This window comes from Ahaetulla prasina, chromosome 9 (genome assembly GCF_028640845.1).
Source record: "Ahaetulla prasina isolate Xishuangbanna chromosome 9, ASM2864084v1, whole genome shotgun sequence".
In the NCBI taxonomy this organism is placed as follows: domain Eukaryota; kingdom Metazoa; phylum Chordata; class Lepidosauria; order Squamata; family Colubridae; genus Ahaetulla; species Ahaetulla prasina.
This window is the reverse complement of record NC_080547.1, coordinates 2,930,579-2,944,015: the sequence shown is the minus strand read 5'-3', so window position 1 is coordinate 2,944,015 and position 13,437 is coordinate 2,930,579. Positions and strand designations below refer to the sequence as shown.

The following is a 13,437-nucleotide window of genomic DNA, read 5'->3' as shown; positions in this document are numbered from 1 at the left end:
CCCATCCTATCTTTATCAGCAGAAAACGGATTAAGCTCTAGCTAAACTCTTGCCAAGCAAGGAGAGGCAAAAGTGATGAGCTTTGCGGGGAAGGTGGGAAGCGGAGAGTGAAGGAGACAAATTGCACGACGACGGATCCTCTCTGCCAAAAAGTGTAGAAGGTGAAAACTGCCTGGCTGAGAGTGGCAACCCGGGGAAAGCAAAAATCAAAAGGCAGCGGAGGAGGGAATGTCTGGCTGGTTGCTGGAGTCTTGGAAAGGAGCGAAATGTCGAGAACGTCGTCGCTTCTTTTAGCTCAAGTTGCGCCTGCGAGCCTGGAAACTCTGGGAGTGCGGGGTTGATCCGTTTCTGAAATGCGAGTGGAGAAGCTGGGCTTCGTGGTGAGGAGCAAAGATGTAGTTGGTGGCCCACACACTGCATCATGGGCACAGAAGGCTCCCAGGTAGACATGGATGGACTTGGCTTGTCAGGAGGAAGAGATGGAGCGTCCACCACCACGACTAACGACACATTCATGAAGAAGAGCCAAGTGGAGAAGACAACAATGTCCTTGCGTGTGGTGATGGCTGCCTCGTTAGTGCTTCTCATCCTCTTCACCTTATTGGGCAACGCGCTCGTGTGCATGGCGGTGATCAAGTTTAGGCATCTACGCTCCAAGGTGACCAACTTCTTCGTCATCTCCTTGGCTGTTTCGGATCTCTTTGTGGCTGTGCTGGTGATGCCGTGGAAAGCGGTGGCGGAAGTGGCCGGTTTCTGGCCTTTTGGGGGCTTCTGTGACATTTGGGTGGCTTTTGATATCATGTGCTCCACAGCATCAATCCTCAACTTGTGCATCATCAGCATGGACCGTTACTGGGCCATTTCTAGCCCCTTCTGCTATGAACGGAAGATGACCCAACGGGTAGCTTCTGTTATGATTGGGGTGGCTTGGATGCTCTCCGTTCTGATCTCATTCATACCCATCCATCTGAGATGGCATAAAGCCAGGAAGCTCCTTCCTGTTGAGGGACCGGGCCCCAACCTCACCTGGACCCTCGAAGGGAACTGTGACTCCAGCCTCAACAGAACCTATGCCATTTCCTCATCCTTCATCAGCTTCTACATTCCCGTCGCCATCATGATTGTGACGTACACCCGGATTTTCCGCATCGCTCAAAGACAGATACGAAGGATCTCATCTCTAGAGAGGGCTGTGGAACATGCCCAGAGTTGCCAAAGCAGTGAGTGTTCTCACGAGGTCTCCTTGAAGAACTCCTTCAGGAAAGAAACCAAGGTCCTGAAGACTCTGTCGATCATCATGGGCGTTTTTGTCTTCTGCTGGCTCCCTTTCTTTGTGCTCAACTGCATCGTGCCCTTCTGCGATCCCGACCTTCACGAGACGGGGAAGCTACCCTGTATCAGCGATACCGTTTTCGACGTCTTTGTCTGGTTTGGCTGGGCGAACTCCTCTCTCAATCCCGTCATCTACGCATTCAATGCTGACTTCCGGAAGGCTTTTGCAGCCATCTTGGGCTGCGGTCGCTTGTGTCCTAGCAATGCTGTGGAGACGGTAAACTTCAGCAACGAGTTGGTTTCCTACCATCATGACACCACCTGCCAGAAAGATCTCGGGACCTTAAGTTACTCACACTTTCTCCCTCATGTTATAACTCTTCCAGGCGAAGAGGAGGAGGGTCTGGGGTTGGACAAGGCCCCCCGATCATCTCATGGTAACAGTGCGGCTGTTTTGTCGGCCATTATTCATGAGGAGTATGAAACCGATCTCTCACTGGAGAAGATCACTCCCTTCGCCACCAAAGCTGTGATGGATGAAGAGAGAACCAAAGACGATCTTGCTGAGGGAGACGGAAGCAGCGAACACGAACTTTTCCCGTGGGTTGGATGAAATTGGTGGCTGCGTGTGAAGGCCGAATGAAATCATTTTGTATATCTATCTCATCGAAAAAAACAACTATCGATGTATCTTATTAGGAAGTCTTTCTGGCGTGATAATTAGGTTTATCTATTGTAGCAAAATCACAAAAGAAAACAAAAAAAGAATTTCTTGTGGCGTTTTAAAAGCTATTGTGGCATGAGGCTTCATGGACCACAGGGCTACATCATGGATGTGATGAATTATTATTCAGAAACTTTTATGGCAACATAAATAGCTAGCTTTTAAAGTGTCCCAAGAGTTTACTCAGTGGTTTTTTTGTTTTGTTTTTTGTTTTAGTAATTATGCAGCTGACAATCTTTAATCATTAGATAGAACCAAAGAGAAGATTATTCTAAACCAGGAGTCTCCAACCTTGGCAACTTTAAGACTTGTGGCCTTCAACTCCCAGAATTCCTCAGCCAGTTTTGCTTTGCTGAGGAATTCTGGGAGTTGAAGTCCACAAGTCTTAAAGGAACCAAGTTTGGAGACCCCTGTTCCACAGGATTTGCAAGAACTACAGATATGCTCTGTTAGTGGAAAGCAATCCCGGTTTGTTGTCATTGGCTTCATTTTGAAGGCTGTTTTTCCTGCAGTCAGTTGTCGGTTCTAAAATGTTAGGTTGTAGATAAGTTTCATACCTTTTGACATGCCAACACCAAATCAGGTTCTATCTACAGGATAATTTTTAAGATGGTTTGTTGAGGAAAGAAGAGAGGGGAAAGATTTTCCTGTCCCCTGGGAAGAAATTACAACTAACCTGATCCCCGAAATTGACTGAGGGATGGTTTAGTGTGTTGTTTTAATGAAAAATGTATGATTTCCTTATAATGAAAAGGAGTAAATGGTATCTACAACTGAAATATATAAAGTCTGTACTCATGAGACATGTACAGAATATGTTTAAGCAAGGTGTGGTGTCCCATTCCCCCTCTGACGACCGGGTCTAGGAAGTCCGTATCAAGCGTGGCCACGAAGCCTCTGCAGCTTTGCCAAATTCCTTCCAGGTTTCTCAGGGCAGGCTAGAGTCCAAGTTGTGACTTCAGCAAACTAGATGAGACTTTGCTTGACTCAAGGTTGGAATGCCACAAGCAGGTCCTTTATATAGGCTGTGGGGTGTGGCTCCATGACTCAGCATTCATCCAGGCCTGCCCCTCCCTTCCTTCTGCTGGCGTCGCCTCTCAGATCTCCAGAAGCAAGGATCCTCCCACTGTGAAATCTCTTCAGCTGGATCTGCTGTCGGTAATTCCAGCATGTGGCTGGCTCCCTGCTCACACGCTGTAGGAGTGATGTTTGTTTGTTTATTCCTGACATCCTGTCCGGGCATGGGGCCAGGGCTGGGGGCTGGAGGCATGACAGGCCGTTCATCTTCATTATCAGACTCGGAGTCTGATAACAGGCCCGGGTGTAGGCGGGAAGGGCCCGGCTGAGGAGAGGAGGGAGGAAGAGGCACAACACAAGGTTTTGTATCCAAACCTCACCTCCAATTCAGGGGTGAAATTTGAACCAGTTTACTACCGGTTCACTGGCTGTGCATGCACGCTGCCTGCCAAACGCGCAGTGCACACAGGCAGTGCGCACCATGCACCAAATGCGCAGTGCGCAGCGAAAGGAGGCATGGGGTAAGTAGAACAGCGCCTGGGGTGTGTGTGTGAGATCAGCTGTGATCGTCAGAGCCTTTTATTTTACCTTTTAAAAGCATTTTTACAACCTATTCCTACCATCTGGGCGGGAAAAGCGACGGAGACGGAAAGATGCGGGCGACTGGGCAATTGGGTGGGCATGGGCGGGGTGGGTGGGAAGGCAGGGATTTTTGCTACCGGTTCTCCGAACCACCCGCCATCGCTACTGGATCAGTCGATTCGGTCCGAACCGGGCGCATTTCACGCAGTGGTGGGATTCAGCCAGTTCGCACCACTTCGGGAGAACTGGCTGTTAACTTTCTGAGCAGTTTGGCAAACTGGTTGTTGGAATACATCATTAGAGCAGAGAACCAGTTATTAAATTACTTGAATCCCACCACTGATTTCACCCCTGCTCCAACTCCTTATTTTTTAAAGTGGGATTAAAGGAATCAGTTACTGTCCTCTGGATGGGCTGGGAGAGCATCACATAGTTGACATGCGACATGCGATAGTAATACGGAGAAATAATATTGCCGCTTTGTCATACGTCTTGACTGCTGCAGACAAAAAAATAAAAAATGAAATAAGTCTGTAAACTTAATTATCTGGAGAGCACCAGCTAAGAGAAAAGATGTTAGATGAAGAACACAAGCTATGTTAATCTTAACAGAATCACAATGACAGTATGGGAAAGACAGTATTGTGCAGTGGTGTCCTTGTTTCTTGCTTCTCCTTCATATTAGAGTTGGATAAACTTTCTGTGGCTGGTTGCCTCCTTTCTAATTCTTATTTATCCCTTCATTTTTGACTCTTGAGAATCAGGAGAATGTGACTGAAAAAAATCAGGTTTTAAAATTAGAATAGAATAGAATAGAATAGAATAGAATAGAATAGAATAGAATAGAATAGAATAGAATAGAATAGAATTTTTTATTGGCCAAGTATGATTGGACACACAAAGCACCTGAAGCCAGTGTGAAATTCAGCAGGTTATGACAGGTTCTGGAGAACCGGTAGTGGAAATTTTGAGTAGTTCGGAGAACCGGCAAATGCCGGCTCTGGCTGGCCCCAGATTGGGGTGGGAATGGAGATTTTGCAATATTCTTCCCCCAGGAGTGGGGAGGGAATGGGGATTTTGCAGTATCCTTCCCCTGCCACGCCCACCAAGCCACGTCTACCAAGCCATACCACGCCCACCAGGCCATGCCCACAGAACCGGTAGTAAAAAAAAAATTGGATTTCACCACTGACCTGAAGGCAGGACAAGAAGCAATGGGTGGAAACTAATCAAGGAGAGAAGCAACTTAGAACTAAGGAGAAATTTCCTGACAGTTAGGATAATTAACCAGCGGAACAACTTGCCTCCAGAAGTTGTGAATGTTCCAAGACTGGAAGTTTTTAAGAAGAGATTGCATAACCATTTGTCTGAAGTGGTGTAGGGTTTCCTGCCTAGGCAGTGGGTTGGACTAGAAGACCTCCAAGGTCCCTTCCAACTCTGCTATTCTATTCTATTCTATTCTATTCTATTCTATTCTATTCTGTTCTGTTCTGTTCTGTTCTGTTCTGTTCTATTCTATTCTATTCTATTCTATTCTATTCTATATAATTGATCTTAGGAATCTCTCTGTAGGCTTGGAAGTCCAGGAAAGGAAATAGAAAGGGAAGGGAAGGGAAGGGAAACCATGCTTTTATGGCACTAAATGTAGTTTCTTCAAAGTCTGGCTAAAGAAACCAGAGCATGTGATTTTATCAGTCTAACACATGTTTAGTTCAGCCCTGAATTTAATGTTCTTTGATTGAACATTTGATTTGGATTGGCTGTTAATAACACCTCTGTACCTTATTTCAATAACAATGCCTTTTTACTCAGCTTTTCCTATCTGCGACTTTTAATTATTTCCTCTTTATGTATTCTCATCCTGTCTGCTAAATTTAGAGTGGCATGAGGAAAGAAACGGGAAGGAGGAAAGGAGGATAGCTGACTGTTTTCCATATTCAGTGTGCCATCAACTGTGCTACCATTTTTAAGCAGAGTATTTCGAGAGTCGGATTCCTATGCTCAAGGTGAAATTGACAGATCTTCATTTTCTTGACATTCCGCTGTTGCTAAACGTCATTTGCAAGGCCAAATAGATCACTTTTTTCTTCGGGCCATCTTTGACAAAAAGAGACCAAATAATCAGAATAGAATTCTTTATTGGCCAAGTGTGATTGGACACACAAGGAATTTGTCTTTGGTGCATATGCTCTCAGCGTACATAAAAGAAAAGATACCTTCATCAAGAATCATAAGGTACAACACTTAATGATAGTCATAGGGAAACAGCCAATATAAATCCTAGGGATACCATCAACAAGGTTACAGTCATACAGTCATAAGTGGAAGGAGATGGGTGATAGGAACGATGAGAAGATTAATAGTAGTACAGATTTAGTAAATAGTTTGACAGTGTTGAGGGAATTGTTTGTTTAGCAGAGTGATGGCATTCAGGGAAAAACTGTTCTTGTGTCTAGTTGTTCTGGTGTGCAGTGCTCTATAGCAGGGGTCTCCAACCTTGGCAACTTTAAGACTTGTGGAGTTCAACTCCTAGAGTTCCTCAGCCAGCAAAGCCCCAAAATAATAAGACCTCCCCAAAAATAAGGCCAAGCGCTTATTTTGTGGTTCAAAGAAATATAAGACAGGGTCTTATTTTCGGGGAAACACGGGTAGTAGCTTTAAGCCGACCACAGAACTTTTTTCAGCTCAAGAGTTTTTGGGTAGGGTTGGGGTGTGTGTGGAATGCATAATTAACCAAGTTTGACATTTTCCCAACATCCCCAGTTACTAGGAAACGGACTGGAGGAGCTAAGGCTGCTGCTACTGAAGAAGCTGAACCCGATAATATTAGAGACACAAAGGTCAGGCTATGACTCAAGCCACTTGACTGGGGATGAATTGTAAAAGTGATTACGAATGCCCTCCCCACCTTCTCACCGCCCAGAAAGTATAGTGTGGGGCCCAGCATTTGGGGAAGTGAGAATAAACTTTGGAACTTTGGAATAAAACTAAAATGGAAACTGTAGAAAGTTAGCACCCACCCATCTCCTAGAACAGTGGTTCTCAACCTTTATAGTACTGCGACCCCTTTAATACAATTCCCCACGATGTGGCGACCCCTTTAATACAATTCCCCACGATGTGGCGACCCCAACCGTAAAATTATTTTCGTTTTGAATTTATCGCACCTGAAGCCGTATTAGCTAGCGATCTGAACTGCTTGCGATTGCCTTGAGGACGGAGGCATTAAAGCGGAGACTCCTCCCCTATTAAGTTTATCGCGCCTGAAGCCAGATTAGGCTAGCGATTGGGAGTGATTGCAGCTGGCTTGAGAGGGCGACATCAGAGCCAAGATTTCTCTCTTGTTTAATTCATCGCGCCTGAAGCCGAATTCGGCTAGCGATTTGAGGAGCCTGCAGCTGGCTTGTGGAGTCAACCATTGGAGCGCGATTCTTCGACTCGCAAGTATACTTCCCATATTTCTGATGGTCTTAGGTGACCCCTGGCAAATCATCATTCGACCCCCAACGGGGTCCCGACCCACAGGTTGAGAACCGCTGTCCTAGAAGAATGAAATATTCTAGGAAATATTAAAGAGGCAGAATATTATATTTCCCTGGGTGCAAAAAGGAGAAAGATGCTTTTAAAGACAAAGAGCAACTCCCTGAAGCTAGCTATTTGGTGCCCGTTGAGCAGGACTGGGTGATGGGATTACGACAGGACCCTCCAGGACATAATAACGTTAACCTATCTAGCAGCAGGGCTCACTGGATTGCAAAACCTCCTAAGCACATTGCATCAGCCCAGGTTCAAACCAAACTTGATTCAGACAAACCCAATCAGTGTTTATAAAGGGGTTTGAGCATTTGGAAGTCACTTTCCCACTTGGGTAACTTACAGGTATATTGGATAATACTGCCCATAAGCCCCAAGCCAGCACGATTTCATGAGCCAGAGGGCTGGAAAAAACACAAACAATATTGGCCGGCGCTGGAAATCAAGTAGCTCTCCGGAAGCCCACGAGTTTCTCTCGCTAATTTTCTGTTGTTTTCTCACATTTGGGATTATCTCATTTTCCTAGGAGAAGGGTGGGTGCTAACTTCGTACTCATTCGCAGACATTTCCCCCCCAGTTTCCTGTGGCCTTTTCAGAGCTCATCCAGCAAACAGGTGGGCACAGCTGAGCCTTTTTCATGCCACCCTGGTTGCTGCCATCCCTCCCTCTCTGAGGTTCATTGCAGGAGACGCCTTGCCCTCCACAGGTTAAGTGCTCTGACTCCTTTCCTCTCCCTGGGCTGGCGCTGATTGCCCAAAAATTAACATACAAATTGAGAAAGCCAATCTTATGATTGCACAAGAGTCTTCCCTTCAAGCGGTCAAGACCTTCGGCGTCTTCTAGATGGACTTGGCTTGGCTTCTCTGGTTAACAGACCCTCTGCATTAGCATAGTTCCTTCCTTCGTGATGAGAATATTTTAGGAAATATTAAAAGGGCAGAATATTTCCCCTGAAAGGGAGGCAGAAACTCAGCCCTCCTCCCCACCTTTGTCAATGGGCCATTAAGGCCTGGGCCAGTCTAAGTCTACATAACAAAGATCTACCTCCTTCAGGCGGAGCCATAGTAGGAATTGCCCAAAGGCCTTTCATTGCGTTATCACCCAGCAAGGCTCAACCAAGCCTGGGACACAGAAAACCTACAAAGTTACCCCTGCATAGCCCCATGGGAATCTGACAACCAGTCAGAATACAAGCTCAAATTCCAAGCCGAACAGAGGGTATAAATATATCTCTCTCTCTCTCTCTCTCTCTCTCTCCCATGTGCTTTTTGCCCAGGACCTCAAACCATGTGCTCCTGTCCACCATTAAAAACCATCTTTCCAATCAGCCACCATGTTTCCGGTGTCTTTCTCCCCACTTGGAACTGAACCCAGAAAGATATTTCTTCCAACAGACCCATTATATTTAGACCCATTATATTTAGATTTTCCCACAGGTGCTTCAGGGGCTCAAAATATAGAGCAGGGGTGTCAAACTCAAGGCCCGCAGGCCAGATCCGGCCTGCAGGATGCTTAATTCTGGCCCGCGGGGCAGCTCTGGAAATGGCGAAGGACCGGCCCGCGGTGCCTCTGCCAGTGAAAATGGAGAGGGCTGCAGGAGGCCATCGTGGCTGAAAATGGGGCCCGGGGGAGGCCACACATGCCCCCCCACCCTGAGCCGTTTTCCCTGGCAGAAGGCTAGCGAAACAAAACGAAAATGAAACAAAACCAAAGGAGAAATGTTTCCCCTTTTGCATTTGAGCATCAAAGAAGGGACAGGAAAGGAGAAAGGGAAAGAGAAAAGACAAAGAAAAAGAAGGAAAGAGGGGAAGGAAGAAGAAAGGAGAATGAAGAGGGAAGGAGAAAGAAGAAAAGGAAGGAAGGAAGGAATTGTTGGAAGAAATGTCCATCTGGGTTCAGTTCCTAGTGGGGATAAAGACACTGGAAACATGGAGACTGCTTGGAAAGATGGTTTAATGGTGGTCAGGTTCACGTGGCTTGAGTTCCTGAACAGAAAAGAAATGAGCTGCTGTGTGCTCCCTGGCTTTATACTTTCTCTAAGCTTTGAACTTCCCAGGGCACAGGAAGAGTATTTTTTTTTTAATTTCATTTTGTCACAACAGTATACGCAAACATCGACATAAAAAAAAAACACATCATAAAAGAAAAAAATATATATAAGCAAAAGTATGCAACAGCTATGTTAATTTGATATAATGAAGGGAACATTATTTTAATTTATTATTATACATTATTATTATTATTATTATTATTATTATTATTATTATTATTATTATTATTATTATTATTATTATTATACATTATGTTAATTTGATATAATGAAGGGAACAGGTATCTTGATTGGTTGTCAGACTCCCAGGGGATGGGGGTCTTAGCTAGCTTTGCTGGCTGATGTAATCTTCTCAGGTGCCATGTGATGAGTTTCTATTGCTAGATGGGTCCTATTGTGTTGGAGATGATGGTCCCATTGACAAAGGTGGGGGGGAATGAGTTTCTGCCTCTGGCCCATTGACAAAGGTGGGGGGAGGCAGGAAGCTGCAGGGAGCTGCTTTGTCCTTAAAACATGTTTCTCCATTTCTCATCCAGGGAAATATATTCTGCCTTTTTAATATTTCCTAAAATATTTCATTCTTCTAGGAGAGGGGTGGGTGCTAACTTCCTATGGAAGGAAGGAAGGAAGGAAGGAAGGAAGGAAGGAAGGAAGGAAGGAAGGAAGGAAGGAAGGAAGGAAGGAAGGAAAAAAGGAAGAAAGGGAAGGGAAGCCCTGCCTTAGCACTTGGCCACCATCAGATGGTAAGGCTGAGGGTTTGACACTCTCCTTGGTCTTGACTCCCTCCCCTGGAGACAATGGATCACTCACCCACCAGCCATGCCTGGACCACCACAGGTGCCCCTGACGCGAGTGATGTCGAACTGGCTACACCCTTCCCATCATGCCCACCTGGCCACCCGAGGTCAAACACAATCCTGATACGGCCCTCAGTGAAATCAAGTTTGACAGCCCTGATATAGAGCAGGGGTCTCCAACCTTGGCGACTTTCAGACTTGTGAACTTCAACTTCCCAGAGTTCCTCAGCCAGCAAAGCTCAGTTCAGTTCCAGAACTGAAGGGGCTTCTTGGATGAGAAGAGAAATACCTTCAAGGAAAAAAATCAAATTTTTTTTGAAAAAGGCACCTTTGGGACATGAATAATTTCATTTATGGCTATTTTTGCATGAAACACCCATCCTCAAAACAGTTGAGAACATTAATCGGGCACAGGGGTGTCAAAGTGGTGGCCCGTGGACTGGATGCGTCACGTACAGGTCACATCCACTCCAGCTCCACAAAGGGAAAAAAAACGTTACAAAATGTCATGTGACGGCAACGTGATGCCGCAAATTTGACACCCATGATCTAGCACAGGGGTCTCCAACCTTAGTAACTTTAAGGCTTGTGGATTTCAACTCCCAGAGTTCCTCAGCCAGCTTTTGCTGGCTGAGGAACTCTGGGAGTTGAAATCTACAAGCCTTAAAGTTACTAAGGTTGGAGACCCCTGTGCTAGATCATGGGTGCCAAATTCTATTCCATTGAGGACCGCATCAGGGTTGTGTTTGACCTCAGGGTGAGTAGCCAGGGGGCATGGCCAGCTCAACATCACTTATGTCGGGGGCATCCTGTGGTGGCCTGAGCGCTCTGCCAGCCAAAACGGAGCTCGGGAGGGCTGCATGCGGCCCTTCCAAGCCCCGTTTTTACTGCAGAGGGTTGCAGGAGGCCATTGCAGCTAGTGGTGAAATTAATTTTTTTTTTTACTACTGGTTCTGTGGGCGTGGCTTGGTAGGCGTGACAGGGGAAGGATACTGCAAAATCCCCATTCCCACCCCCACTCCAGGGGAAGGATACTGCAAAATCTCCATTCTCACCCTACTCTGGGGCCAGCCAGAGGTGGCATTTGCAGGTTCTCCAAGCTACTCAAAATTTCCGCTACTGGTTCGCTGAACTACTCAAAATTTCCGCTACTGGTTCTCTGAACTACTCAAAATTTCCGCTACTGGTTCTCTGAACTACTCAAAATTTCCACTACTGGTTCTCCAAGCTACTCAAAATTTCCGCTACTGGTTCTCCAAGCTACTCAAAATTTTCGCTACTGGTTCTCTGAACTACTCAAAATTTCCGCTACTGGTTCTCTGAACTACTCAAAATTTCCACTACTGGTTCTCCGAATTATTCAAAATTTCCGCTACTGGTTCTCCGAAATACTCAAAATTTCCGCTACTGGTTCTCTGAACTACTCAAAATTTCCACTACTGGTTCTCCGAACTATTCAAAATTTCCGCTACTGGTTCTCCGAAATACTCAAAATTTTCGCTACCAGTTCTCCGAACTACTCAAAATTTCCACTAGCGGTTCTCCAGAACCTATCAGAAGTTGCCGGGATTCACCCCTGGTTGCAGCCGAAAATGGAGCTCGGGAGAGCTCGGGCAGCCCTCCCGAACTCCATTTTTGCTGGCAGAAGCACCGCGAGCTGCTCCTTCGCTGTTTCCAAGGTGGCCCTCCGGGCCAGATCTAAACATCCCGCAGGCTGGATCCGGCCTATATGGGCCTTGAGTTTGACACCCCTGATCTAGCAGGTCAAGAAAATCCAATGACGCAGTTAGTGCATGATTCAGAAAACTGGATAGAATAATGTACACCAGGGGTGTCCCAACTATGGCTGGCTGGAGAATTCTGGGAGTTGAGGTCTAAAAGCCTTAAAGCTGCCAAGCGTTGGACACCACCCTGATCTACAAGTATGGCTAAATTAAACTCGCTGGCTGGGAAGTTGGCTTCGTGGGAATGAAGCGACGGCCCTTTAAGGGAGACAATGGGGCTTCTAGAACCCGCAAGCAATTCTGAGATCAGTAACTAGAAAGATCAGAACAGCTTAAGGGATGACCCTTCACCAACTGAAGATCGAGTAAGTTTCCTCTTAGAGAGGCGATTGCTACTCAGTGTTGAATGCTCAGACGTGAGAGAGAGCTGGGTGCCATAGTTCATACTATCCCTACCTGATTGATGCAAGAGTGGGTGACTGTGGCCCTACCTACAACCAGTGGTCTATTTTATTTCCTTCCGACTGTTTTCAGAGCCCTTCTGCAGGAGCGCAGGTCTCCGGTGAGCGCCCTCCTTCCCTTCCCCACCCCCTTTAGCTAGAAAAAGGTGGGGTTTCCCTGACAGTTTGCTCGCAACTAACTATGGTTGATTCGGTTAAGAGTTAGAGGTGATCCCTTTGGAGCCGGCCCCGTACATGATCTAGGGCAGGGGTGTCCAAGTCGATTTTATTGAGGGCCGCATCAGGGTTGTGTTTGACCTTGTGGTGGTCAAACACAACCCTGTGTTTGGAGTGGTGGGCGTGGCCAGTGCAATGTCACTCCTGTCGGGAGTGCCTGTGGCCGGAGCGCTCTGCCAGCGAAAACGGGCTCCCGAGCGGTATGTAAGTCTAAGTGCTATTGCTATGGATGTCTTATCTCTCTCAATGTCTATCTTTCTGTCTCTCACTATTTCTGTCTATCATCTATTAATATCCATTTCTCTAATCTATCTCTATTTATCTATCATCTGTCATCTTTCTGTTATATCTCAATCATCTATCTATCTATCTATCTATCTATCTATCTATCTATCTATCTATCTATCTATCTATCTATCTATCTATCTTTATTTATCTGTGTATCATCTGTAATCTCTTTGTTATATCTCAATCTTCTGTCTGTCTGTCTGTCTGTCTGTCTGTCTGTCTGTCTATCTATCTATCTATCTATCTATCTATCTATCTATCTATCTATCTATCTATCTATCTATCTATCATCTATCTTAATCTATCTATTAGAATGCAGTATTGCAGGCTTACCTGACCTTAAGACCTTTCGCCGCGAACTTAAAACTTATTTATTTCGTATGGCTGGACTAGCCTGATTTTTATTTTTATTGGATGGGTTTTTAAAACTGTGTTATTTTAAGGGGGAGTACGTTTTTTAATATTTTGGGCATTTAAATTAGTTTTTTAAGGGATGTTTTTAATTATTGTGTGTATTTATATCTTATCTGCCTGTTCACCGCCCTGAGTCCTTCGGGAGAAGGGCGGTATACAAATTAAAATATTATTATTATTATTATTATTATTATTATTATTATTATTATTATTATTATTATTATTATTATTATTATTATTATTATTATTAATTCAGCTCACTGCCAGAAGTTCGTTTCTGACCAGCTCAAGGTTGACTCAGCCTTCCATCCTTCCCAGATCCGTAAAATGAGGACCCAGATTGTTGGGAGCAATATGA

General features: G+C 45.4%; 1 protein-coding gene across 1 annotated transcript; it reads left to right on the top strand.

Moving 5' to 3' along the window:
* The first annotated feature begins 265 nt into the window (after positions 1-265).
* LOC131203915 (D(1) dopamine receptor-like) lies at positions 266-1,885 on the top strand. The gene has a single exon (XM_058194642.1). It carries the CDS (start codon positions 422-424, stop codon positions 1,883-1,885), a length of 1,464 nt encoding a protein of 487 aa, XP_058050625.1. The 5' UTR covers positions 266-421.
* The last annotated feature ends 11,552 nt before the right edge of the window (positions 1,886-13,437 follow it).

Coding starts and splice junctions, on each gene's coding strand:
- LOC131203915 (XM_058194642.1), top strand. CDS start 422: ATGGGCACAGAAGGCTCCCAGGTAGACATGGATGGACTTGGCTTGTCA.